We start from the raw sequence: 25905 nt of genomic DNA, 5'->3' as shown, positions 1-25905 counted from the left end.
CAAACTCCAAGGAGGAGCAATTGGTCTAAACACAGGCCTGATTCTAGTCAAAGCCTGACAAAAAGACTGAACATCTGGAACATCTGCGTAGCAAAATAGACAAAGCAGAAATCTGTCCCTTTAAAGGAACTTGCTGTCAACCCTTTCTCCAATCCATCTTGGAGAAAATACAAAATCCTGGGAATCCAAACCCTACTCCATGAGTAGCCCCTGGATTCGCACCAATAAAGATATTTACGCCATATCTTATGGTAAATCTTTCTAGTAACAGGCTTACACGCCTGAATCAAGGTATCAATGACAGATTTAGAGAAGCTTCGCTTAGATAAAATCAAGCGTTCAATCTCCAAGCAGTTAGCTGCAGAGAAATTAGATTTGGATGATGGAAGGGTCCCTGAATGAGAAGGTCTTTCCTCAATGGAAGCTTCCATGGTGGCTGAGATGACATGTCCACCAGATCGGCATACTAAGTCCTGCGAGGCCACGCAGGAGTGATGAGGATCACCGATGCCCTCTCCTGTTTGACTCGAGCAATCACACGGGGAAGGAGAGCAAATGGAGGGAACACATAAGCTAGGTTGAACGACCAAGGCACTGCCAAGGCATCTATCAGCTCGGCCCGGGGATCCCTGGACCTGGACCTGTATCTCGGAAGCTTGGCATTCTGACGAGATGCCATAAGATCCAACTCCGGCCTGCCCCATCTGAGAGTCAGGTTGGCAAATACCTCCAGATGAAGTTCCCATTCCCCCGGATGAAAAGTCTGTCTGCTCAGAAAATCCGCCTCAGTTTTCCACTCCTGGGATGTTGATTGCCGACAGATAACAAGAGTGAGCCTCCGCCCACTGAATTATGTTGGCTACTTCTGTCATCGCTAAAGAACTCCTTGTTCCTCCCTGATGATTGATGTAAGCTACAGTCGTAATGTTGTCTGACTGGAATCTGATGAACTTGGCCGAAGCCAACTGAGGCCAAGCCTGAAGCGCATTGAATATTGCTCTCAACTCTAGGATATTGATGGAAAGCAGAGACTCCGATCGAGTCCATACACCCTGAGCCGTCAGGGAGTTCCAGACCGCTCCCCATCCCATCAGGCTGGCGTCCGTTGTCACTATTACCCACGAGGGTCTGCAGAAGCATGTCCCCTGGGACAGATGATCCAGGGACAACCACCATAGAAGAGAGTCCCTTGTCTCCTGATCTAGATCTATTTGAGGAGACAAATTTGTATAATCTCCATTCCACTGCCTGAGCATGCTCAGCTGCAGAGGTCTGAGATGAAAACGAGCAAACAGAATGATGTCCATTGCTGCCACCATCAATCCAATTGCCTCCATGCCACTGAATCTTTAACTTTCTGACTTCCGTCAAAAAGATCTTCATGGATAGAGAGTTGATTAGAGTTCCCAGGAAAGGAACCCTCATCTGTGGAACTAGTGAACTCTTTTCTAGATTCACCTTCCACCCGTGAGTCCTTTGAAAGGACAGAACAATGTTTGTATGAGACTTTGTTAGCTGATAAGACAACACCTGGATCAGAATATCGTCAAGATAAGGCACCACTGCAATGCCCCGCGGCCTGAGAACCGCCAGCAGAGACCCCAGAACCTTTGTGAAGATTCTGGGCGCCGTGGCCAGACGGAAAGGAAGAGCCACGAACTGAAAATGCTTGTCCAGAAAGGCAAAACGGAGGAACTTGTGATGACCTTTGTGGATAGGAACATGTAGATATGCATCCTTTAGATCCACGGTAGTCATAAATTGACCCTCCTGGATCAATGGAAGAATTGTACGGATAGTTTCCATCTTGAAGGATGGAACTCTGAGGAACTTGTTTAGACTTTTGAGGTCTAGAATAGGTCGGAACGTTCCCTCTTTTTTGGGAACTACGAAAAGATTTGAATAAAACCCCAGACCCTGTTCCTCTATTGGAACAGGACGTATTACTCCCATGGAAGCAAGGTCTCTTACACAATGTAAGAACACCTCTCTTTTTATATGGTTTGCAGATAATCTTGAAAGAAGAAACCTTCCAAGCCTGGATGAAGAGAGAAAGTCTGCCCCCCACCAGATCCGGTCCCGGATCGGGGGCCGACCCTTCATGCTGACTTTGTAGCAGCAGCAGGCTTCTTGGATTGTTTACCCTTGTTCCAGGCCTGGTTGGGTCTCCAAGTGGACTTGGTTTGTGAATAGTTCCCTTCCTGTTTAGCGGAAGAGGGAACTCCCTTGAAATTTCGAAAGGCACGAAAATTACTCTGTCGCCCTATCTGTTTGGAATTTTTATCCTGAGGGAGGAGATGACCCTTTCCCCATTATGTTGGAAATGATCTCCTTCAAGTCAGGCCCGAATAGAGTTTTCCCCTTGTAAGGAATAGTCAAAAGCTTAGATTTGGATGACACATACGCAGACCAAGATTTTAACCATAAAGCTCTACGTGCTAAGATGGCAAAACCTAAAGTCTTAGCCGCCAATTTAGTAATCTGCAGGGAAGCATCCGTAATAAACAAATTAGCTAATTTAAGAGCTTTAATCCGCTCCTGTATCTCTTCCAAAGGAGTCTCAGTCTTAGGAGACTCTTCCAGAGCATCAAACCAATAAGCGGCCGCCGTGGTAACTGTGACAATACAAGCCGCAGGTTGAAGCAGGAATCCCTGATGAACGTAAAGTTTCATAAGGAGACCCTCCAATTTCTTATCCATAGGGTCCTTAAACGCACAACTATCCTCAATAGGAATAGTAGTACGCTTGGCCATAGTAGAAACAGCACCCTCAACTTTAGGGACCGTCTGCCAAGACTCTCTAATAGCGTCGGCTATAGGATACATCTTTTTAAAACCTGGAGAAGGAGAGAAGGGAACACCTGGTCTCTCCCATTCTTTTGCAATAATCTCTGAAGTCCTTTTTGGGACTGGAAAGACATCCGAATAAGATGGGACTTCCAAATATCTGTCCAACTTACTCAATTTTTCCGGAGGGACCACAATTGAGTCACAATCATCCAGAGTAACCAACACCTCCCTCAGTAATAAACGGAGGTGCTCAAGTTTAAACCTGAAAGAATCTATGTCAGAGTCAGTCAGAGGTAAGGCGCTCCCTGAGTCAGACAGTTCACCTTCTGAAAGTACCGCAGTACTCTCCAACTCAGAACCCCGGGAGGGTACGTCCGAAATCGCCATCATAGAATCAGAGGCAGAATTCACTACATAATTGTCCTGTCTCGAACGCTTGCCGTGCGATATGGGCAAATTAGCTAACGTATCAGAAAGAGTAGAGGACATCACTGCAGCTATGTCTTTTAATGTAAAAGCTGCAGACACTGGTGAAATACAAGGTCCCGCTTGAGCGGGGGTTAAGGGTTGTGACGCTTGGGGAGAAAGCTGCGGCATGCTCTGCATCTCATCTGTAGATTCTTGAGAATCATTTAACTTAGTCAGTCAATGATTTGTCAAAAACAATCTTGTCTCTAAAATGCAAGGCCCTCTCAATACATGAGGGACAAAATGGAGCAGGGGGTTCCACAGTGGTATCCAAACACATTGAGCACGCTACAGGTTGGATATCGTTTTCCATCATTACAGAAAACAAGAAGCAATTTGTCTGAAAATATATTACAAATTTGTAACGAATTGCATAGAAAAAAATGCAACACAGATTATTTTAAACCTGGGCAGCTACTGTGCCTTTAAAAAACAAACAGGCATAAACGATAGTCAGAGCCTGAAAAAGTTAACAGGCACAGAGTACATAAAACCGGGCAGCTACTGTGCCTTTAAATATGTATTAACGATATGCAGAAGGCAATAATCAAAAAACAGTCTGTTTAGATTTTAATTCAGCACCTCACCACAGCTCTGCTGAGGCGCCTACCTGCCCCCACGGTCTTCCGACCACACTCTACAAAGTGGAGGAATCTGAAAGAAAACGCCTAAGACCGCTTGAGTGTCACTAGTAACCATGCGGTCTCGGCATGAGTTAGGCAATCCTCCGGAAGCAAGACAATCCGTGCGGCTAACAGCGCACCAAAGCAAGCCCCGCCCATCGTGGGCGTGTATCGGCCGTAACTCCGCGCGGCAAAGAACTTCCATATTTTCTGTGAAGTTCACTGCGCGGCATTAAAAAAACGGTTCTTAACCCCTGCCACAGTCTGAAAGTACCTCAGACAGAAGACAAAAACATGCAGCCGTAAACCGGAGTCCTATGCAAGGACTCCGGTAATCACTCCAGCGTCTGACACAGAGGCACCATAGTCCTAAGTTCATTCACACTGCAGCTATGTTTCTAGCCCCTGAATGAAGCCCCATTTGCAGGTTAACAATAGGTCTAACATTAGCCTCTAATGTAACCCCCCTTGTGACACACACACACACATCGTTTTACTGTTGCCAGGGCTCATGTTCCAACAGCATATAATGACACAGTCCCTTCTGAGTTAGCCAGTGTCCCAGAAATAAAAGACTGCACTTACCTCAGTGTTGATCAACAGCATGAGAAGGTCCACAGGATCAAGAGGTCTTCTCCCTCCAGCAGCTCTGTGGACACAAAGGGGCCTTAGTTAATATCTGCTATGACCATCAGGATACAAAGGGCAGCACTAGTATGGGAGGCACCAGTTCCCACTGCTTTAAATCACCTGTAGCTCTACTCTAGAGGCTGACAAGGAATACGGCTACACTCTATAGTAAAATAGTACACTTTGGTACCATTTTAAAAATAATAATTATTATATTATTATAAAATAATTATTAATTATATTATTATATAATTAAAATAAAATTGAAGAATCTAAACTAACACCTCACTTTACCTCTTCCTGTCACTAACACAGGCAAAGAGAATGACTGGAGTGGGAGGGAGGGGATGAGCTATATATACAGCTCTGCTGTGGTGCTCTTTGCCTCCTCTTGTTGACCAGGAGGCGATATCCCACAAGGATGAAATCTGTGGACTCATCGTATCTTGTAAAAGAAAAGACAGTCTTTTTTGGCGCATGCTGACCCAAAATAAAGGTAATTAGCCTTTGATATTTCCTTTAAAAAAACATCCAGGTAGTACTTCAAGGTTATAACCTTGTTAGGCGGTATCAGACTGATATAATTCAGAAAAGTTCTCCTCTGTGAAAAGCACAATTGGGCTAAAAAAAGCGTTTTCCAGGTGGTAACCAGGGAAAGGAACAAGCCACTGAGCTGTTTGTCCCTGGCAGGTTGCTTCTTTTTCTGTATGCATTTGTATTATGGCCCTGGGGAAATCAGTGTGGCTTAGAGCAGTGGTTCTCAACCAAAGTGACCTCAACCCAGTAAGTTTTAGCTAGACATGTCCAGGGCCCGGTAGATTTTATATATATATATATATAGTGAGCAGCAGGGGCAGGCTGATCAGCCAGGCAAATAGGACCTGGGCCGAGGGACCAGCAAGTAGGGGGGCCCACAAATGGCATCTCCACAGATCCTGGTGCATTCCTTAAGCTGGAGTTCTCAATTGCCCTATCAGTAACTAAGCAAAAAAAGTGTGGGTTTAGTGGGGGCCCTGGCGGGGGTCTGTCGCTTTGAGGACCATGGAGTGTGGGATCTGGCCCTGGAGGTTGGGTGCCCTTCTCTGGACCTTAATGTTGGGGGTCCTGGCTCTGTAGGTTGAGGGGCCTGTTGGGGGCAGGGCAGGGAGGCTACCATGTTCATTTGCATAAAATTTGAATACATTTTGGTCAGTGTGAGACAGTTTTCCTGGGGCCTTGATTGGTATCAGTCTGCCCCTGGTGAGCAGTGGGGTAAGTGTGTGCAGTGGGGGCATGAAAGGTCGGGGCCCACCAGCAGGGCTATCACGGCCCGGTACTGGGCCACGGCCCGGCTGTTGAGAAGCCAGGGCTTAGAGGGATATGGCTACACCTCACTGACTATGCCCTAAAAAGGCCAAAACATTCCCCTGGGATTGCTATTTCCCTTGTTCAGAGGATAATTGCCTGGTGTTTTGGGTCTGGACTAACCATGTTATGCAGAATCAGACGGGGGGGGACACACACACACATTTATTTGATATTTATTATTATTATATATATAAAACTGGGATCTTAGTCACACAATATGGCCATATTTTGCTTAGCCAGTCACCACTTATATATATATATATATGTCCACTTTATGGGTTACATGTACAAGGACAGTCACTCTAAATAGAAAAAAATACATATATACATTACATGGTAAATATACATATATACCAAATTTTCTAGGGGTGGCAATTTTTTTTATTTATAATTTACATACACATGATATATATATATATATATATATATATATATATATATATATATATATATATATATATGTATAGTATATATATAAAAATATATATATATGTACACACAAATATTTAGATAGCCATTAGATATATAATATATATATATATATATATATATATATTATGAATATAGATAATAAATATATATTATATGGATAAATAATATATATATATATAATATATATATATATATTTATATAAGAACAAAAGAGAACTTGCACTCACTGGACTTTTATCAAAATAATTTTTACTTAGCAAAGAGAATTAGTGACGTTTCGAGGACAGTGTGTCCCCTTCTCTGAGGAAGGGGACACACTGTCCTCGAAACGTCACTAATTCTCTTTGCTAAGTAAAAATTATTTTGATAAAAGTCCAGTGAGTGCAAGTTCTCTTTTGTTCTTGTATTCCTAACTACACTAGCACCCTGGCAGTTGGAAATAAGTGAGAGTGCACATCTCTGCTAGCAATATATATATATATATATATATATATATATATATATATATATATATATATATATATATATATATATAATTGTCTGGGTGATGGTGATATCATAACAATTATTTAAAAAGACTGAGAGTGACTGAGAAATACCTCATTGTTTTAGCAATGTAACAGTTAACTGAGTCTCAGTCCCTGGCTGCTTCAATGGATTATGTTGAATGAGTGGCACTGTTCAATCACAGTCACACACAGTCTATTCCCTTGGCTGGGCAGTGGGCACGCACTATTCTAATTTCTTGCTGGCTCAGAGTCAGACAGCACAGCGGTCAGCTCAGTACTCAGTTACTGCTGCATACAGACTGAGAGCGGGTCTTATTGCTATCGTGATGTCACGTCACCCGCATGATCACGTGACGACGTCCGACACAGCGTCAGTCAGAAGCCAGTGAGTCAAGACAGTTACACAGGCAGATGGGTGGCAGGCAGGCTGGCTGCCAGCGCAGAGGGTCCGACCGCAAATCTGGCTCCGCACACTGTCAGGATCAGATAGATGATGATCCGATCAGCTGGACAGCTGAGCAGAGCCTGAGTTGACACAGGCTGCAGCATCATAGTAAAAAAATTCTAAAGAAAACTACCTAAGGCTATGTCCGTTTTAAAAAAAATTAAATTACTGGGCAGTAGCCTGAAATACCGGACAGTCCGGTCTAATAACGGACACCTGGCAACCCTACTCATCGATATACAATATTTATGATCCATGTCTAGGACTACCAAGGTGTGTGGCAACAGACAGATAGTTACAATTAAGTAAGGTTGCAGCTGAAGTAGTGATTATTATACTCAATTTGACATTAGTATAGTCTAAAGTCGCTCAAATAGTTAACGGTTTAAGCAGTGAATACATGCAGCTTAAAGTAATATTTCAAACAATAGTCAAATAAATAGCTCAGCTGATAGGTAAACTAAGGTTTGCTAAAAACACAGGAGCTCCTATGACTCCTCACCAGTACCCTAACGTCCCTAACATGTTTCGCCTTAGCGGCTTTTTCAAAAGGTGAGCGCCGCTCACAGACTGGCTTTTTATAGTGTGTTAAACACGCCCCCCTGAGATGATGTCATGGATGATAAGTCAATCCAGTGAATATCTACGCCATCCTGGGCAGTATGACTTACGGATGTTGTGACTCAGATTTATATGCAAAGAGGTAATTTATGCAACATATATTGTTGACAATAACGACTGAATGTATTGTTAAACACTTGAAATTTGTGAAAAGTGAAAGAAGGATATTATCATTTAAGACTTAATGAGGGATCAGTGTTATACATTAGCTAACTCATGTGAAGGAAACATCTTAGTAACTAAGAGAAACTTATGTTACAATCTTTAAATGAGTTCCATTAACCCCTTGAGTGCTATCCATGTAGTCTTTTTTCAACAGTTGGTTTCTCTACCTCTCTTGAATATTCTTGTGAACATGCAAGTGTTATATGTCAGCAGTGACACAGTTTCACATGGCAAAAAATAAACAAACAAATGACCAATCACATGAAGAGGGAGGGATTCCAACATACACAGTGATTAGATCCTATCAGCAAACTAAGGATAGGCTTTAATGAAAAGATTGACATATTGCACAACCTAATTAATTTGTAGCAGACTTGTTTATTTTGCTACCTATTTACATATTTTGAAATAAATAAATAACATTTTAATTGCAATTATTAGCATACATTTTAAACTTTTCATTATTTTGCTACTTTCAGACCTTTCCTTTGTATAGTTATGCAATTTACCACTTGAGTTTACGAAAGTAATAGCAGGACTTCAGACAACTAATTATTGAATATAAATACACTATTTGTTTGAAGAACACATCACTTTCAATACAAATGCAATTAGTACGGTAACCTCTGTTTTATGAAGATTACTTATAGGACATAATACCCAAATGTTGAAACATTTGAAAGTGATGCAACATAGCTGTAAAAAGCAGACTAGAAAATATCACCTGAACATCTCTATGTAAAAAAGGAAGATATTTTACCTTAAGTATTCACACCACATTGTAAAGGACTTTAAGCAGCAAATCAGTATGCCTGTCCTGGGACAGGCAAGGGAGCGAGCTTCATGCACACTCATGTTATTTCCCTATTCAGTTTAAAGAAGTTTACTATGAAATCTCATGATAGTTAAGTGAAATATGAGATTACAGTAAAATAGTTCATGACCTCAGCATTGTTGATGCTGATTGGCTGCAGTTCATTTCTTCATTTTTTTTTACCTGCAGCTGGACAGCAGCTGAAGTATAACTTTTTACACAGAACTTACTCTGCTGAGCTGAGGAAATTGTGAGGTAGCAAATCTTCCTATTTTACATAGAGATGCTTTTTATAGTTATACTGCATCAGTTTCAAGTGATTTAGCATATGAGTATGATGTCCATTTAAGACAATACTGTGAGGTCCCTCAAAGAATTTTTAAAAGGCAAATGTTAGCAAAATAATGCTCAAATTTAGTTATAATGATTTCTCTTCATGCCAACAAGTTTTTGATAATAAAGCCTCAATATGGGAAACTGTAAAATTGGGAATCTCCACAGGCAATCAAATTAAGACGTAAGATGCAGGTTATTCCTGGTCAGGGTTAAAAAAAATTTAAGAGCTATTTAAATGATTGGAAATGAATGCAGACATATGCATTTGGCTATCATTTCTACCAATTCTTGCTGGCTAATGGGTACTTCTCATTAATGCTCACTAGCGGGTAATGAGCACTTGTACCTATCACCCAATTATTATCTATTAGGAAGTACACAATCAGTACTTCTGCATTAGCTACAATTTATTTAAGCTTAAAGGGACATTAAACCCCCAATTTTTCTTTCATTATTCAGATAGAGAATACAATTTTGAACAACATTCCAATTTACTTCTATTATCTAATTTCCTTCATTCTTTAGAATGTTTAGATTAAAGTTTAGATATCCTTTGTTTAAAAAATAGCAATGCATATGGGTGAGCCAATCACACAAGGCATCTATGTGCAGCCACCAATCAGCAGCTTCTAAGCCTATCTAGATAGGCTTTTCAGCAAAGAATATCAAGAGAATGAAGCAAATGAGATAATAGAAGTAAATTAGAAAGTTGTTTAAAATCGCATGCCATTTCTAAACCATGAAAGAAAAAAAAATTGGGTTTAATGTCCCTTTAAACAACTTTACATGATTAAATGATGCTCTTTCAAATGCATAATTAATAATGTTTTGAGGGTACCTTTAAGCATGAGAGAAGAGATTATGTTAATTAAATAAAATATATATGTTAAAAGGCGACGGGTTGACTACGGTGTATATACATTTCTGTGCACAATGTGGCAGTATTTGAGTTACTAAAATTGTGCTTACACTTAAACCATTTGCAGGGTCTGTGGCCGCCCACTTCGAGGAAACCGTTTCTAGCCGAGTGCATATCCGCTGTGAACTATAAGCAACAACGTATTAAAGGTCAGCAACACATTTACATACGGACTACTAAAACCCATCATTTTATGATATTTACCATTCCCCAGTAACAACATTGAAAGTTTGGGACCTATTGTGTCACTGTACATTTACTAACTTCATGTCAATCCTAAAAACATTGTTTACATCTACTTTTTGTTTTCAGTGATATTTAAAAAGGTTAATATACTGAATTTTCTTACTTTTGACCTCGCCTTCTTCCTCTCCGGGAGCGTTTCAGCAGCTGGGGTGGCACCTGAAGAAAGGACAATATAGCTGAATATCCTACAAAATATACAGTCCAAGTTGCAATATTATAATCTAACTGAACAAGCGGTGCAAAGAGTTTAGTTAAAGGGACAGTCTACAATTTTTATTTTTTAAGATAGATAATCCTTTTATTACCCATACCCCAGTTTTGCATAACCAACACTGTTATATTAATATATGTTTTACGCTGTGAATCCCTTGTATCTAAGCCTCTGCAGATTGCCCCTTTATCTTCTTGCTTTTGACAGACATGCAGTTTAGCCAAATCAGTGCAGACTCCTAAATAACTCCACGGGAGTGAGCACGATGTTATCTATGTGACACACATGAACTAGTACTGTCTAACTGTGAAAACAATTAAAAATGCTCTGAGCTGAGAAGTGGTTTTCAACGGTTGAGAAATCAGTTTGAGCTTACCTAGATTTAGCTTTTCAAAAATACCACCAAGGAAACAAAGCAAATTTGATGATTAAAGTAAATTGGAAAGTTGTCTAAAATTGCATTCCCTATCTGAATCATGAAAGTTTAATTTAGACTAGACTGTCCCTTTAATGCTAAATAAGCACACTAAGATTTATTCTTAAATAAATGTCTTAATGCTTAAATTGAATTTACAGTATGCTGTGGGGAATTCTCGGTCTTAGAATCCTGGATATGGAAAAATTCTTAATACAAAGTCAATTGACTCAGCACACAACGGTCCTTGTGCCAGCTACCCAAGAGACCCACTCCAGTCTCTAAAGTAATATCCAAACACACTGCAAAAAGAGTAGCAGCAAACAATTGTGTTTATTCTTCAGAATACTTTCCCTTAGGGCTTTAACAACTAATTGGTAAGATTGATCATAAAAATAGTTGTCAAGGAATCTCATTATCAATAATGATAGTCTGCGATTAGTTGGTCAGCTGAATGGGAATCGGCTGCTTCACAGAGATATACTCCTGCAAATGGTATTTTGAAAAAAAAAAGATATATATATATATTTTTCTATCCGATTAATCAGCTGATTATTATCTAATTATTCGAACAAAAAAAAAAAAAAGATGAAAAATAATGAATAAATACCATAATTGGGACAATACCATGTGCAGGAGTTCGTCGAAGTAAAGCAGCTGATGCTGTGCATTTGACCAACTAATGGCAGACCACATCAGGGGTGTGGAAATTTTTAAAAAAATTACTTGTCCATGGGACTAAAGCGGGAGCCCAATCTACTTGTCCCTCGTGACAATCTACTTGTCCTGATTCGCAAAATAATTTAAATCAAAACTGTATTTAAATAAGGTTTTTATTGATAAGGAGACAGACCTAACAATACTTAATCAACAAATGCAAGTAGGTAGTGAGATTAAACAGATTTCCAAATGAGAATTGTAGCTTACTTTATAAAAAAAAAAAAACTAAACTTAACGGAGACAACCTCATGAGGCTATTTATATGCATTGAAATGCTTGGTTACACTAGACTAGATGATATAACTGTGTTGGTTATGTAAATCTGGGGAATGGGGTAATAAAGGGATTATATATATATATATATATATATATATATATATATATATATATCTTTTTAAACAATAAAATTTTGGAGTAGACTGTTCCTTTAACTTCTTAAATTCAGCTGCGTGCTATGAGAAAAAAAAAACAGCTTTAGCCCTGCTGGTGTCTGCTTACCCGCAGCAGGACTACATGTAATAAGAAACCACATGTCCGGCACACAAAACTGCATGTCCCGGGCGTCGGCCTATAGGAATTCCACATCCCTGCACATAATCGATAAGATTCAATGATCAATTTTACTGATTAGTTGCTGCAGCCCTATTTCCCCTTACTACATATACCCCTCTTCCTGTTGGGTTTACATGTTACCAAGGCAACCTACTTGGAGAGTGATAGAAGATTTCTTCTGAACCGTTGACATAACCAAAGAATGTCACATTCACGTAATAAGTTAGTATTCAGGTACTAGTGTGGCCTATACAAAATGTTCTTCACAAAAGCTGTCTGAACTGATACAATTTTGAAAATGTCTACAAGGAAAACCAAATGGCTGCTGGCAAAGCTTAAAAACAGAAATGCTCTAAATAATCAAACGTCAATTAGTCATTAATCTGCCTAACAACTGCAGACCAGGTGCAAGTGGCAATTGTAACAATTCTAAAATCAGTAATCCAACCCTATATCACGCATTTATTATAAGTAAGAACTAAAAACAGGTCAAGAGAAACATTTTTTGTGTTATCGTGCCTTCATCTGGTATTATACTTAAATGCTTAATACTGTATAAGCAGATTTCAGAGTACTACCGATTCTGAAAGTTGCTCAACAAAAGGTTTCATAATACCTAGCTCAGAAGAAAGCCATAGGTCTAGCACCTTCACCTTCAAGGGAAGAGACTTTTCCTAAATTAAAACAAATCCGGCAAGCCCAAAAAAACCTTTACAAGGGACAGTCTACTTCCCTTTATTACCCATTCCCCAGTTTTGCATAACCAACACTGTTATATTAATATACTTTTTACCTCTATGATTACCTTGTATCTAAGCTTCTGCAGACCGCCCTATTATCTCAGTGCTATTTACAAATCAGGATAAGAGCATAGTGTTATCTATATGGCACACCTGAACTAGCACTGTCTTGCTGTGAAAAGGCTAAAAAAAAAAGCCACTGAGATCAAGGCGGCCTGCAGGGACTTGGAAAAAGGGAGAGATTTAGAATTGTAGACATTATAAAGTATTTTAATATAACAATGTTGGTTGTGCAAAGCTGGGGAATGGGTAGTAAAGGCATTCTGTCTTTTTAAACAATAAAAAAAATCAAGTAGCGGGCGTGTCCGAACAGCACACCTGACAGGATGCATTCACTGCAGGCTCTAAAGGAATCTTCTTTAATCTGCCGATTTTAGAACCATCTACAGCAAATTCACCCACATCACTCAATAAATAATAGTCGCCCAACAAGTGGTGGCTATATTATAATCTTTGATTGCTGTTTATATGAAATCAGGGCTACAGTACAGAAGATTAAGACCTAAGGCGGCGGCCTACACATAGGTAACGACCTCCCCCGGACTTTCCGGGTTACCAGTGCTGGCAGCAGGTCTCTGCCTTCCTGACCTTTCTACAAATACTGAACAACACAGCATACTAAAACAACGATCCTTTAATCTTCAACTTACCAACCAGAAAATCATCTTAAAATGGCGACCTCATGGGAATATGACCTAGTACAAACACTAGCTCAGCGTTTTGCCAAATTAGAGAACTTGCTCATCAAACTATATAAAATATCCTTACCTAAGGACTATATGGAAACCTCCAAACCCCTGATAAAGCATGCGATGGCAGATGACTCAGAACAAGACCTTATAAAGTATCTAAAAAAAAAAATGATGACGACCGGAAGGGAAATTCCACACAAAAAAAAGCTCTCTTTGTCACAGATTCTTCCACCTCGGCCGGAGGAACAAGCAATAAACAAAGCTCTGCAAGATGAACAGCGTGATCCCTGCAGCGGGGAGCTGGTTACAGAAGATCTGAACCTGACTGTTGTGCCGAAGGGCCCCGGTGCAACTGAAAGAAAAATACACACCTCGCTGCTGCCGGGTATGAATGCTTCAGTCCCCTTTGATACAGGTGAGTCAGCCATGATAATACCTATCGATCAGAAGGGACTTGACTCTGACAAAACCACAAAAGTCCTAACTCAAAAATCACTCATCGCGCTTACGCTTGCAGAAACAGAAGCCTGCAAGAGGAGTCATGTTTTGGAGGGCATGCAAGAGGAGTCATGTTTTGGAGGGCATGCTTCAACATAATTCTCCTAATAATTTCCTCCATTGGACTTATGCTATAAAATATGCCCATATTTGTGACCCAATACCTGCATGGCGCTATCTAAAAGAATCTGCACACGCTGAACACCAAGTTACCAAACGGATCAAACACAGGGGAGCTACATAGGCTGATACCACCACGAGACATAACATTTCAAGGAACTGCCCTCCACAACACTCGTGGGGATACGTTTTTAAGTTTATGGGGTTATTGATTATGGGTTTTACGCGATCTAGTTACAACTGGACACAAATTATAAGTTTACCAACGCCTAGATCCCAAAGCTTCACTCGCTAGAAAGTTGAAATGTGCATTAGTTAAGCCTGTACAAACATTATAAGTACCAATGCCTAGAATCTAACGCTCTATTAACTAGATAATTTAAGTGTTAAGGTTTTTTTACCGCACCACATATGAAGCTGCTGTGAGGCGTCATTAGCATTTTCATTATTTCATCTGTTATGCCTTACATATCGAATAATTTTCAACGCTATACTACATATGTTGATATCTGCGAACAAAACCTTTGTCTTATTGCATCTCCTGAGGGGTTGTGGGGGGCTCCGGGAGGGTTATTTTAATTAATGATTGTGTTACAGAAGTCATGGATGATAACTTACTATAGTTTTTATATGCAGATATTTATATGCCAAAGTTACCATTGTGCTACCTAAATTGATCACTGTAAACATATTTGTATCGATTTCCAGTCCAGGGGTCCTTGGCTAGGTCAATTCTTACATTAAAATATATCAAGTATAAAGGGATTTCAAAGCGCAACCTTAGTGGTAATTTGAGCTGTACCATAAAAACAGATTTCCCCAGAAAACTGTCAGTGCTATAGTGGAGAAAAAAAAGGGAAATATGGACAGCGCTTAAAAAGCACCACACCAATAAAGTGATTATACAAATGAATTTATTTTATACATTGCCATATACTTAGTAAAAAAGTAGATAATTGCTATATATTGCTATAGTGACCGGTCACACTAAAATTACTTACTGGTTATAACATTTTTAATTCTAAACCAAGTTAAGATAATTGTATATTGCTTATGCAAAAGATAATATTCTGGTAAGCTGCTAAAATAAATTATGATTTAAAAACAACAACTCTGTATCATAAAATTGTATAAAAGATACATAGAATACCACCTAATATTGTTATTATCATAGGAAGCTATTGAAATACCATTTAGCTTTAAGGGTACAGATACTTGAAAGGCAGTCTGTTAAATAAGAGTTTAAATTCCTTACGGCAGATCTGATGATATAACTGGTTCATTCAGAACTCCCACTATGCGGATGTAAGGAAATGTTTGCTTTGAAACAGACGTTGGTAAAAGTACCTTTCCTTGTAATGATATCCCAATTGTAGCAGTGTTAAACACTTACTATACTCCTTAGATGTTATTCCGTCTCTTACCCATCCGTTTCAATGACGTGAGCCGCACACCTTTCACTCCGTGAAATCCACCTTAAGCAAAACTAAAAATGGACTAATGAGAACTGAGGGGAGGGGTATTTAAAGACCTTACAGACACCTGTCCTTTATCTTGATAAAGCCTTGTAAGAAGGTGAAACGCGTTGATTGAAGGACACTGTTTGCACAGCAATAGGCTCACAAACTTACAAGCCTTATCTCTGCGCAGAGAAAGAATATTTCGGAACCCCTACGGACCTACTTGAAAAAGCTGAGTTTCAAGAGCTGTTTTTGGCTGAAGAGGTACACGTGATCGTAGTATCACACAAGACACGGAAGTGTCTAAGACCGACAACGCTGCCTCCCGAAATACAAGCTGAACAGCTAACGGAGTGAAAGGTGTGCGACTCACGTCATTGAAACGGATGGGTAAGAGACGGAATAACATCTAAGTAGTATAGTAAGTGTTTAACACTGCTACAATTGGGATATCATTAAAAGGAAAGGTACTTTTACCAACGTCTGTTTCAAAGCAAACATTTCCTTACACCCGCATAGTGGGAGTTCTGATTGAACCAGTTATATCATCAGATCTGCCGTAAGGAATTTAAACTCTTATTTAACAGACTGCCTTTCAAGTATCTGTACCCTTAAAGCTAAGTGGTATTTCAATAGCTTCCTATGATAATAACAATATTAGGTGGTATTCTATGTATCTTTTATATATTCTGATAAGCTGCTAAAATAAATTATGATTTAAAAACAACAACTCGGTATCATAAAATTGTATAAAAGATACATAGAATACCACCTTTCTATGTATCTTTTATACAATTTTATGATACCGAGTTGTTGTTTTTAAATCATAATTTATTTTAGCAGCTTACCAGAATATTATCTTTTGCATAAGCAAAATACAATTATCTTAACTTGGTTTAGAATTAAATTTTTTATAACCAGTAAGTAATTTTAGTGTGACCGGTCACTATAGCAATATATAGCAATTATCTACTTTTTTTACTAAGTATATGGCAATGTATAAAATTAATTCATTTGTATAATCACTTTATTGGTGTGGTCATTTTTAAGCTTTTTAAGCGCTGTCCATATTTCCATTTTTTTTCTTTACATTAAAAATATATATTGGATGTTTTTAGCGATACCTTTCCAACATTGCTGAAAGCATATATATATATATATATATATATATATATATATATATATATATATATATATATATATATATATATATATAAATCCAAAAGGTAAGTCCAGCACCTTTCTTTGCAATATTATTGCAGCATATTATTCACTTTTTAGGTAATGCACGAACGCTAGGTGAGGCCTGCCAACGTCACATATATAAATGTAGTAGAACAAACGGTTAGCGTCAGCACTTTTTGATAAAAGTATTCATTCTTTATTGAAGTAACAAACAAATAAAAACAGCAACGTTTCGAGTCAACACAGACCCTTAGTCATGCATGACTAAGGGTCTGTGTTGACTCGAAACGTTGCTGTTTTTATTTGTTTGTTACTTCAATAAAGAATAGATACTTTTATCAAAAAGTGCTGATGCTAACCGTTTGTTCTACTACATTTATATATATATATATATATAATTTTTTTTTTTTTAATCATTTTGTATTGAGTTTTTTTTAACAGAATACAATAAATATATCATGACCTCACACATTTGCATCAGATGTACAAGATGGATACAATCCAAAACAATATAGTACATAGGTAGGAAGACAATGGGAACATGATAATCTGGCGCTATCATCAACTGGTCATTAATTTGTTTCCTGAGCATATATGTATCATTAAAACGTTCTATGCTTTAACAAAACACAAGGAGAAGTTACCAAATGTGCATATCAAGTGGAAAGAAAAAACTAATGTTAACAACATGTAACCTGTACATAGTATAGGTAATAACAAGATCAAACCACTTTCATAACAGAACAATAATATGTTTGTCAGGATATATACAGGATATATACAAATCAAGTCAGGCTTAGGTCAATATAACAGACACCTCAAATTTTATATTTATATGAACGTCCTGAGAATAAAAGGGCCACTCTTGGACCCAGGAACAGTAACATATGGCAACGGAGACAAACTGGTTTGATGTATAGCCACGCATGGGCTTCAGTAGCATGTAACAGTAATATCTATTAATAGAATACAAAAGTGTTTTGAGTATATAAAACAACATAGGAATCACCATGTGATAGGGAAGTTTGGCAGGTGTGCTGTAGGTGCTATACCTAAACTTCAATGTGATTAAATGCATTGTTAGGGCTCAGAATATCGGCGTACAGGCGTGTACAAATCAGTACCAATGGTCTCTCTATTATAAGGGAATTTAAGAATGCCCAATCATTATCAAACGTTAAGACTAAAGAGTTTTAATGTTCAGCATTGTAAGATTCATATTCTTGAACCCGAGTTCCTGATAAACTCACATGTAGTTATTATCTGATTAGCCTAAGCTGTCTAGGCCTCTGACAGCCCAGACCAAACTAAGTATCAAGGTTAGAGCAAATAAACACAATAGTGTCTGAGGGAGTAGGAATATTAAATATTATAGTAATAATAAGGAGCCATTATAGATAAATAATAGGTAGTCACTGTCTCTGTTCGGTGGGAGTTAGGAGCTAGAAAGGGCAGGGTGACCTATGATTTACAGTACTAGTTCTATAGAAGACTACTAAAATCTCTTATACTTAGTTTGAGTGTGTAGAAGTACTGATTATTGGCAGGGAGTGTACTCTACAGATGGGCTATGATCATGAAGGCAGTAATCTTTATAACAACATTGACAACTCTGTCAGTCAGAGTAAAGTAAGGGATAATATAAGCATGAGGCTGCATAAATAATACACATACTCTTAGCCTATTCCCCGCGGCACAGTATAAGACGTTCCCAAGGGGTGAAGGAGTCCTGTGAAAGGGGAATGTACTTTTAAATAATTAGGTCTCAGCCGGCCTCCCTTCTCAAGTATCTCCATTTGCTGGACCCAGAGCAGAGTTCCACTCTCACACCATCCCCATTCACTGTCAGGGCCAGGAACAAATGAGTATGAATAAACCCTCTCCTTAAGTTCGGCAATTCCGGCATTGTAGATCTGACACTGCTCCACGGTCCCTTAGCGGTTGTAGCTACATTTTTAGATTCATATTTGGGAGCGATCTCTGACATTGGGTCAGATGGGGTCCCCGTTTCAGACTCTTCTATCAATGCGCCACGCTCACATATGGTGCCCGGCTCTGCAATGTCAGATGATGTTTCTGAGACTATAGGTCTCTCAGTATGGGGTGTTAAGGTGAGCGGAGGTACTATGGTGGTAGCATTTTCGCAGTCTTTATGAGTGTGGGTGCTAGGTTCCTTTTCCAGATTCCCGTAGTAGTCATCTATGAGCTGGGTCAATTGGGATTCCCATCTACTTAGGCTCTCCATTTTCATTGTAGAGTTTAGGCAGATCGCTAGAGCCACCCTGCAGCAGTTATATTTGAATATGCGATTTGCTCTGTATTATGATAAATGTGGAGAAAGGACCTGTAATGTCACTGCTCCATAACGACAGAGACACCATGGGTGTCCTGCAGGGGGGTTAAATAGAAGGCCACAACCCTTAAAATGCTCTGGTAGGCTGAATCTGGCACCAAATCCACAAATAGGGATACCATTCAAAAAAGCTTTCTTTGCTGCAACTTTTTTATCACAAGGTAATACTCAATGTAGTATTTGAAAAGCGATTATTTGCAAATCTGTGTTAAGATTTAGAGCAGCAGACAGTCTTGCGACCTATCATGGCCGCCGCCCGGAAGTTCCCCGCATATTATTTATAATAAGTGCCTCTCCTCTTTGGACAATGGCTGGGTCCATGAGGGAGCTAATACATAGATAGCTCAATAAAAGTATATGCCAACTAAAAATCTCATACATGGTACGATGAGGTAACTAATGGTTACCTGGGATGTATTAACATGTAGTCAGTTCATACTTGGAGGTAAAGCTGGTGCCCACGCGGTATTAACCTTAACGTCCAAACCAACCAGGTGTAAAAAATATCCTAGAGGCATTACCCTTAATTCCTTAAAAAAGGAATCCTACCGTCTTTACAATACCCAGCATAATATGTATACTAATTTTGAATGTTGACAGTTGGCTGAGCTTTGGTTCATAGTTTAGTTAGAAAGGTTTAATTATGAACAACACAATCGCCTCCATCAGAAATGAAATCAGCTCTCAACATACTGCTGGTCTCCCTCCCCCTCAAAAGCTCACAATCATCCAAAACTCACATAGCCATAAATTTAGCTCTTTTGCCCCTGTTACAGAGGATGAAGTTTCTGCCCTTATACTATCCTCTCACCTCACTACCTGTCCCCTCGACCCCATCCCCTCACAACTACTCCCCTCCCTCTCTTTTACCCTTACCCCTATACTCACACACATCTTCAACATCTCCCTCAGCACTGGTATAGTTCCCACATCTCTTAAGCATGCATTAATCACACCTATCCTCAAAAAACCTTCTCTCGAGCCAACCTCCCCATCCAACTACCGCCCTATTTCCCTACTACCTCTTGCCTCAAAACTTCTTGAAAAGCTAGTATATGCACATCTATCCCATTTCCTTACACTAAACTCCCTCCTTGACCCACTGCAATCTGGATTTCACCCCCTTCACTCAACAGAGACAGCAATTGTTAAGGTTACCAACGTGGAACAGTTAGGCAAACAAAGCCAGTATTTGGCGCTTACGGTCCTGGAACGTTTAATGAGGTAAAAGACGGTTTTCTCCTTTGAGCCAAAAGAGGAGTTGCTCAGGCTGTTTGCATGTATGTTGCTGGTTCCTCCTTCCGGGTGCAAGAGTGGTCTGACGCTGCCTGTGACGTGTGATGGGTTTCTGTTGGTCACATCAAAGTAGGGAAGTACTGAGAAAAGAAAGAATGGGACAGGCGCAGCCTGACTCAAGTGAAATACAATTTATTGAACAGTAAGTGCGCAGAACAGTTGGCTACTTACAAGCTTAAAAACAAAATAGAGCATTTATGGAATCAAATTCCAAACTAAAGACCACTGCAAAAGTTCTCAATCCACAGGTGTAGTCCAACTTGTAATATCCACCTCAGCTGTAATCTGTAACTAAGTGCGATGATTGCTTGGAAGACACCTTTCAAATTATGTAAGTGGATAAACTTGTGTGCAGACAGTCATAAAACTTGAAACAAGTCTCTACGCGTTTCGCCTGGGTTCGCCCAGACTTTGTCAAGAGTAAGGTTACCAACGACCTACTTACAGCAAAATCAAAAGGCCACTTCTCTCTACTTATCCTCCTTGATCTGTCTGCAGCCTTTGATACTGTCGACCACCCTCTTTTGCTCCATACCCTCCAATCCTTCGGCATATGTGACACAGCTCTCTCTTGGTTCTCTTCTTATCTGTCTAACCATACCTTTAGTGTTGCCTTCTCTGGGGCATCCTCTGCCCCGTTAACTCTTTCTGTTGTGGTACCGCAAGGCTCTGTCCTCGGTCCCCTTCTCTTCTCAATCTACACGTCCTCACTAGGTTCCTTAATAAAGTCCCACGGGTTTCATTATCATTTGTATGCAGACTATACCCAAATCTACCTTTCTGCACCAGAACTACCTCCTTCCTTGCTAACCCATCTCACTAACTCTCTCATATCTCATCTTGGATGACCTCTCACTACCTCAAGCTAAATCTCTCCAAAACTGAGCTCCTTATTCCCCCCCTTCTTCCAAAATCTCTACCCCCCATGTCTCTATAACTGTTGATAACTCCATTACCCCAACCTCACATGCCCGATGTCTTGGGGTCACTCTGGACTCAGATCTTTCTTTCACTCCTCACATTCAATCCTTGGCTAAAGCCTGCCGTTTCCACCTTAAAAATATCGCTAAAATTAGACATTTCCTTACACAAGACACAACAAAGGTTTTAATTAACTGTCTCATCCTTTCCTGCCTCGACTACTGTAACTCTATCCTCTCTGGTCTCCCTAGCTGCTGCCTAGCTCCTTTACAATCCATAATGAATGCCTCTGCCAGGCTCATCTTCCTTGCACGTCGCTCTTCATCTGCCGCACCTCTCTGCCAATCCCTTCACTGGCTTCCTCTTGCCTCCAGGATTAAACACAAAATTCTCACTCTGTCACACAAAGCCCTCAATTGCACTGCTCCCCCCTACATCTCAGACCATGTCTCCAGATACTCTCCCTCCCGTCCCCTTCGCTCATGATCTCCTACTCTCCTTCTCTTGTTACCTCCTCACATTCTCGTCTTCAAGATTTCTCCAGATTGGCTCCCATCTTATGGAACTCTCTGCCTCGCTCCACAAGAATCTCCCCTAGTCCTTCCTATCTCCACTGCTATCCCCTAAAACCCCATAGCATGTAGGCCTATGAGCCCAGCTGTTTGTAGTTCACCGACTACAACAGTGCAACTCTCAGCAGGACCCTCTCTCCCCATTTGATCCCTGTAATCATTTATATACCAACTATGTTCATAGCGCTGCGGAAAATGTTGGCGCTCTACAAATACCTGATAATAATAATAATAAGATGTTAACAGTTACAAAACCCTTATATTTTGTCTCAGTATAACCAATAAGAATCTAAGTGTGACCTACATTATATATATTGTTCAGATAGCTTACACTTTTATCTTGTTATAGTCCAAACCATACTTGCATCCCTTTGCTTCATTTAGATGCAATTACTACCCCACCGCTGGTGGATATGTTTGTTGTTTTTATTTAACCCCTAGTTTTGAAATACTATAATACTATAGGTCCAAGAGTGACCAACACTGTTTAAGGGGCCGAAAAAAGGTGACTGGACATTTTAATGTACATTCCATAATTTAGGATATGCTGTGAATATCCGACATGTCTGTTTCATACCCTGTAAAAGCATATGTTATGTTGTCCTCAATAAAAATGGAAAAAAAAAAATAATCAAGTAGACTGTCCCTTTAAACAAGGTGGACAAACAAACAATGGCAGGATGCCTAGGAAAACAATTTATGTTTGCCTGATAAATACATTTCTTTCATGGCGGTGAGAGTCCACAATCCATTACTCCTGGGAATTACTCTTCCCTGCCACTAGGGTGGGATTTAACAAACAAATCCACAGTCCCAAAAGAACCCAAAAAGGGTAAAACCAATGAAAAAAAAACAAATAGGCAAAGAATCCTCCTGAGACAACTGCCTGAAGGACCCATTTTTTTTTTCTTTTGTGATTCAGATAGAGCATTCAATTTTAAGCAACTTTCTAATTTATTCCTATTATCATTTTTTCTTCGTTCTCTTGCTAGCTTTATTTGAAAAAGAAAGTCCAGAACCTTGGACAGCACTTGTTTATTGGTGGATGAATTTATCCACCAATCAGCAAGAACAACTCAGGTTGTTCACCAAAATGGGCTAGCATTTAAACTTACATTCTTGTTTTTCAAATAAAGATACCAAGAGAATGACTAACATTTGCTTATAGGAGTAAATTAGAAAGTTGCTTAAAATTGCATGCTCTATCTGAATCACAAAAGAAATTTTTTTGGTTCAGTGTCCCTTTAAGTAGCTGTCTAGGAAAGTTAGACAACAAGTCTCATTCCTAAAAGGCAAAGAAATGGCATCTTATCTAGTACACTGGTTTTCAATCCTGTCCTCAGACCCCCCCCAAACAGGCCAGATTTTCATGACAATTGATGAGAGCAGGTAAAATAACCATGTTTACAAATTAGCTGATTATTTTACCTGTGCTCGAGTTCAGATATCCACAAAATCTGACGCTATGGAGGCCTCAGGACGGGTTTGAAAATCAGTGATCTAGTAGAATGAGCAAGTAATCCTAAACAGGTGGCGGCTGACATTCCTCCAAAAAAAGCCCTATGGATCAGAAGTTTCAACAAAGAAGACGGAGAAATGGCAGAAGCTTTCTGCCCTTTCCAGCAACCATAAAAGAGAACAAACTAGAAGTTTGTCTGAAAAATATAGTAGAGTCAACATAATACTTCAAAGCTCTAACAACATCCAAAATATGCACACAAAAAAATTATGAAGAATTTATGAATTAGGACACAAAGGAGGAACAACATTTTCCTGACTGATATGGTCAGAAGATACAACCCAAGGGAAGAAAACAAATGTAGTCCTTAAAAACTGACTTATTTTTGAAAAAAATAAGGAAAAAATACATGAAAGAGCAGATAACCCAGAAACTCTTTTAGCAGAAGAAATAGGAAAACAAAACCTAATGCATAGTCTCAAAAAGAGGAGCCTGCAAATACTAAACAAAACTTTAAATAAAGTGGAAGACTAGCAATCTTCCAGAGAAAATAACTGAAAGAGCTGAACTCTGACCCTTCAAACGAACTGGTGGATAAACCCTTATCCAAACTATCTTGCAAAAACTGCAAAATCCAAGGAATTTTTAAAGAATAAAAACATGATCCTTTCATCTAGAAATAAAGGTCTTACAAACCTTATAATAAATCCTCCTGGACAAACGTCTATCAGTCTCAATATCAGAATCAGAGAACCCTCTCTGCTTAAGAAGCTTTTGTACAATTGCAATGCTATCAAGCTTAGAGAATGGAGACCTAAATGGAAAAAACATAATTTATGTAAGAACTTAACTGATAAATTCATTTCTTTCATATTAGCAAGAGTCCATGAGCTAGTGACGTATGGGATATACATTCCTACCAGGAGGGGCAAAGTTTCCCAAACCTTAAAATGCCTATAAATACACCCCTCACCACACCCACAATTCAGTTTAATGAATAGCCAAGAAGTGGGGTGATAAGAAAGGAGCGAAAGCATCAAAAAAATAAGGAATTGGAATAATTGTGCTTTATACAAAAAATCATAACCACCACAAAATGGGTGGGCCTCATGGACTCTTGCTAATATGAAAGAAATGAATTTATCAGGTAAGTTCTTACATAAATTATGTTTTCTTTCATGTAATTAGCAAGAGTCTATGAGCTAGTGACGTATGGGATAGTAGATACCCAAGATGTGGAACTTCCACGCAAGAGTCACTAGAGAGGGAGGGATAAAAATAAAGACAGCCAATTCCGCTGAAAAATAAATCCACTACCCAAATCAAAAAGTTTCAATTTTTATAATGAAAAAAACTGAAATTGTAAGCAGAAGAATCAAACTGAAACAGCTGCCTAAAGTACCATTCTACCAAAACTGCTTCTAAAGAAGAGAAAACATCAAAATGGTAGAATTTAGTAAAAATATGCAAAGAAGACCAAGTCATTGCTTTGCAAATCTGATCAACAGAAGCTTCATTCTTAAAAGCCCAGGAAGTAGAAACTTACCTAGTAGAATGAGCCGTAATCCACTGAGGCGGGAATCAACCCGACTCCAAATAAGCATGATGAATCAAAAGTTTAACCAAGATGCCAAAGAAATGGCAGAAGCCTTTTGACCTTCCTAAAATCAGAAAAGATAACAAATAGACTAGAAGTCTGTGTGAAATCTGAATAGCTTAAACATAGGATTTCAGAACTCTTACCATATCCAAAGAATGTAAGAATCTTACCAAAGAAGTCTTAGGAAAAGACAATAATTCCTCCCTAATGTTGATAGAAATCACAACTTAAGGTAAGAATTGAAATAAGGATAGCAAAAACCACCTTATCCTGATGAAAAAATCAGAAAAAGGAGACTCACAAGAAAGAACAGATAATTCAAAAAACTGTTCTAGCTGAAGAGATGTCTAAAAAGAACAATACTTTCCATGAAAGTAAATAATGTCTAGAGAAAGCATAAGCTCAAATAGAAGAGCCTGTAAAGCCTACAGAACCAAATTAAAACTCCAAGGAGGAGAAATTGGCTTAATGACAGATTTGATAAGAACCAAAGCCTGAACAAAATAATGAATAACAGGAAGGAACACTGCCTTATCCTGATGAAAAATCAGAAAAGGAGATCCACAAGAAAGAGCAGAAAACTCAAAAACTCTTCTAGCAGAAGAGATAGCCAAGAGGAACAATACTTTCCAAGAAAGTAATTTTAATGTCCAGAGAACGCAAAGGTTCAAACGGAGGAGCCTGTAAAGCCCTCAGTACCAAATTG

At 39.1% G+C, this 25905-nt stretch overlaps 1 protein-coding gene across 1 annotated transcript in view; it reads right to left on the bottom strand.

The window, feature by feature from the left end:
- The window catches only part of MBD6 (methyl-CpG binding domain protein 6), a 358975-nt gene that overhangs the window by 28776 nt on the left and 304294 nt on the right, over positions 1 to 25905 (bottom strand). Inside the window, exons 12-13 of the mRNA XM_053708189.1 lie at positions 10449 to 10501; positions 10150 to 10225 (exon numbers count right to left, since the gene is read on the bottom strand). Of these exons, the coding sequence (XP_053564164.1) occupies positions 10150 to 10225; positions 10449 to 10501 (129 nt within the window). The remainder of the gene's footprint in view (positions 1 to 10149; positions 10226 to 10448; positions 10502 to 25905) is intronic.

Source organism: Bombina bombina, chromosome 3 (assembly GCF_027579735.1).
Source record: "Bombina bombina isolate aBomBom1 chromosome 3, aBomBom1.pri, whole genome shotgun sequence".
Lineage (NCBI taxonomy): Eukaryota > Metazoa > Chordata > Amphibia > Anura > Bombinatoridae > Bombina > Bombina bombina.
The sequence above is the reverse complement of the archived record's forward strand: the minus strand, read 5'-3'. Positions and strand labels throughout refer to the sequence as shown.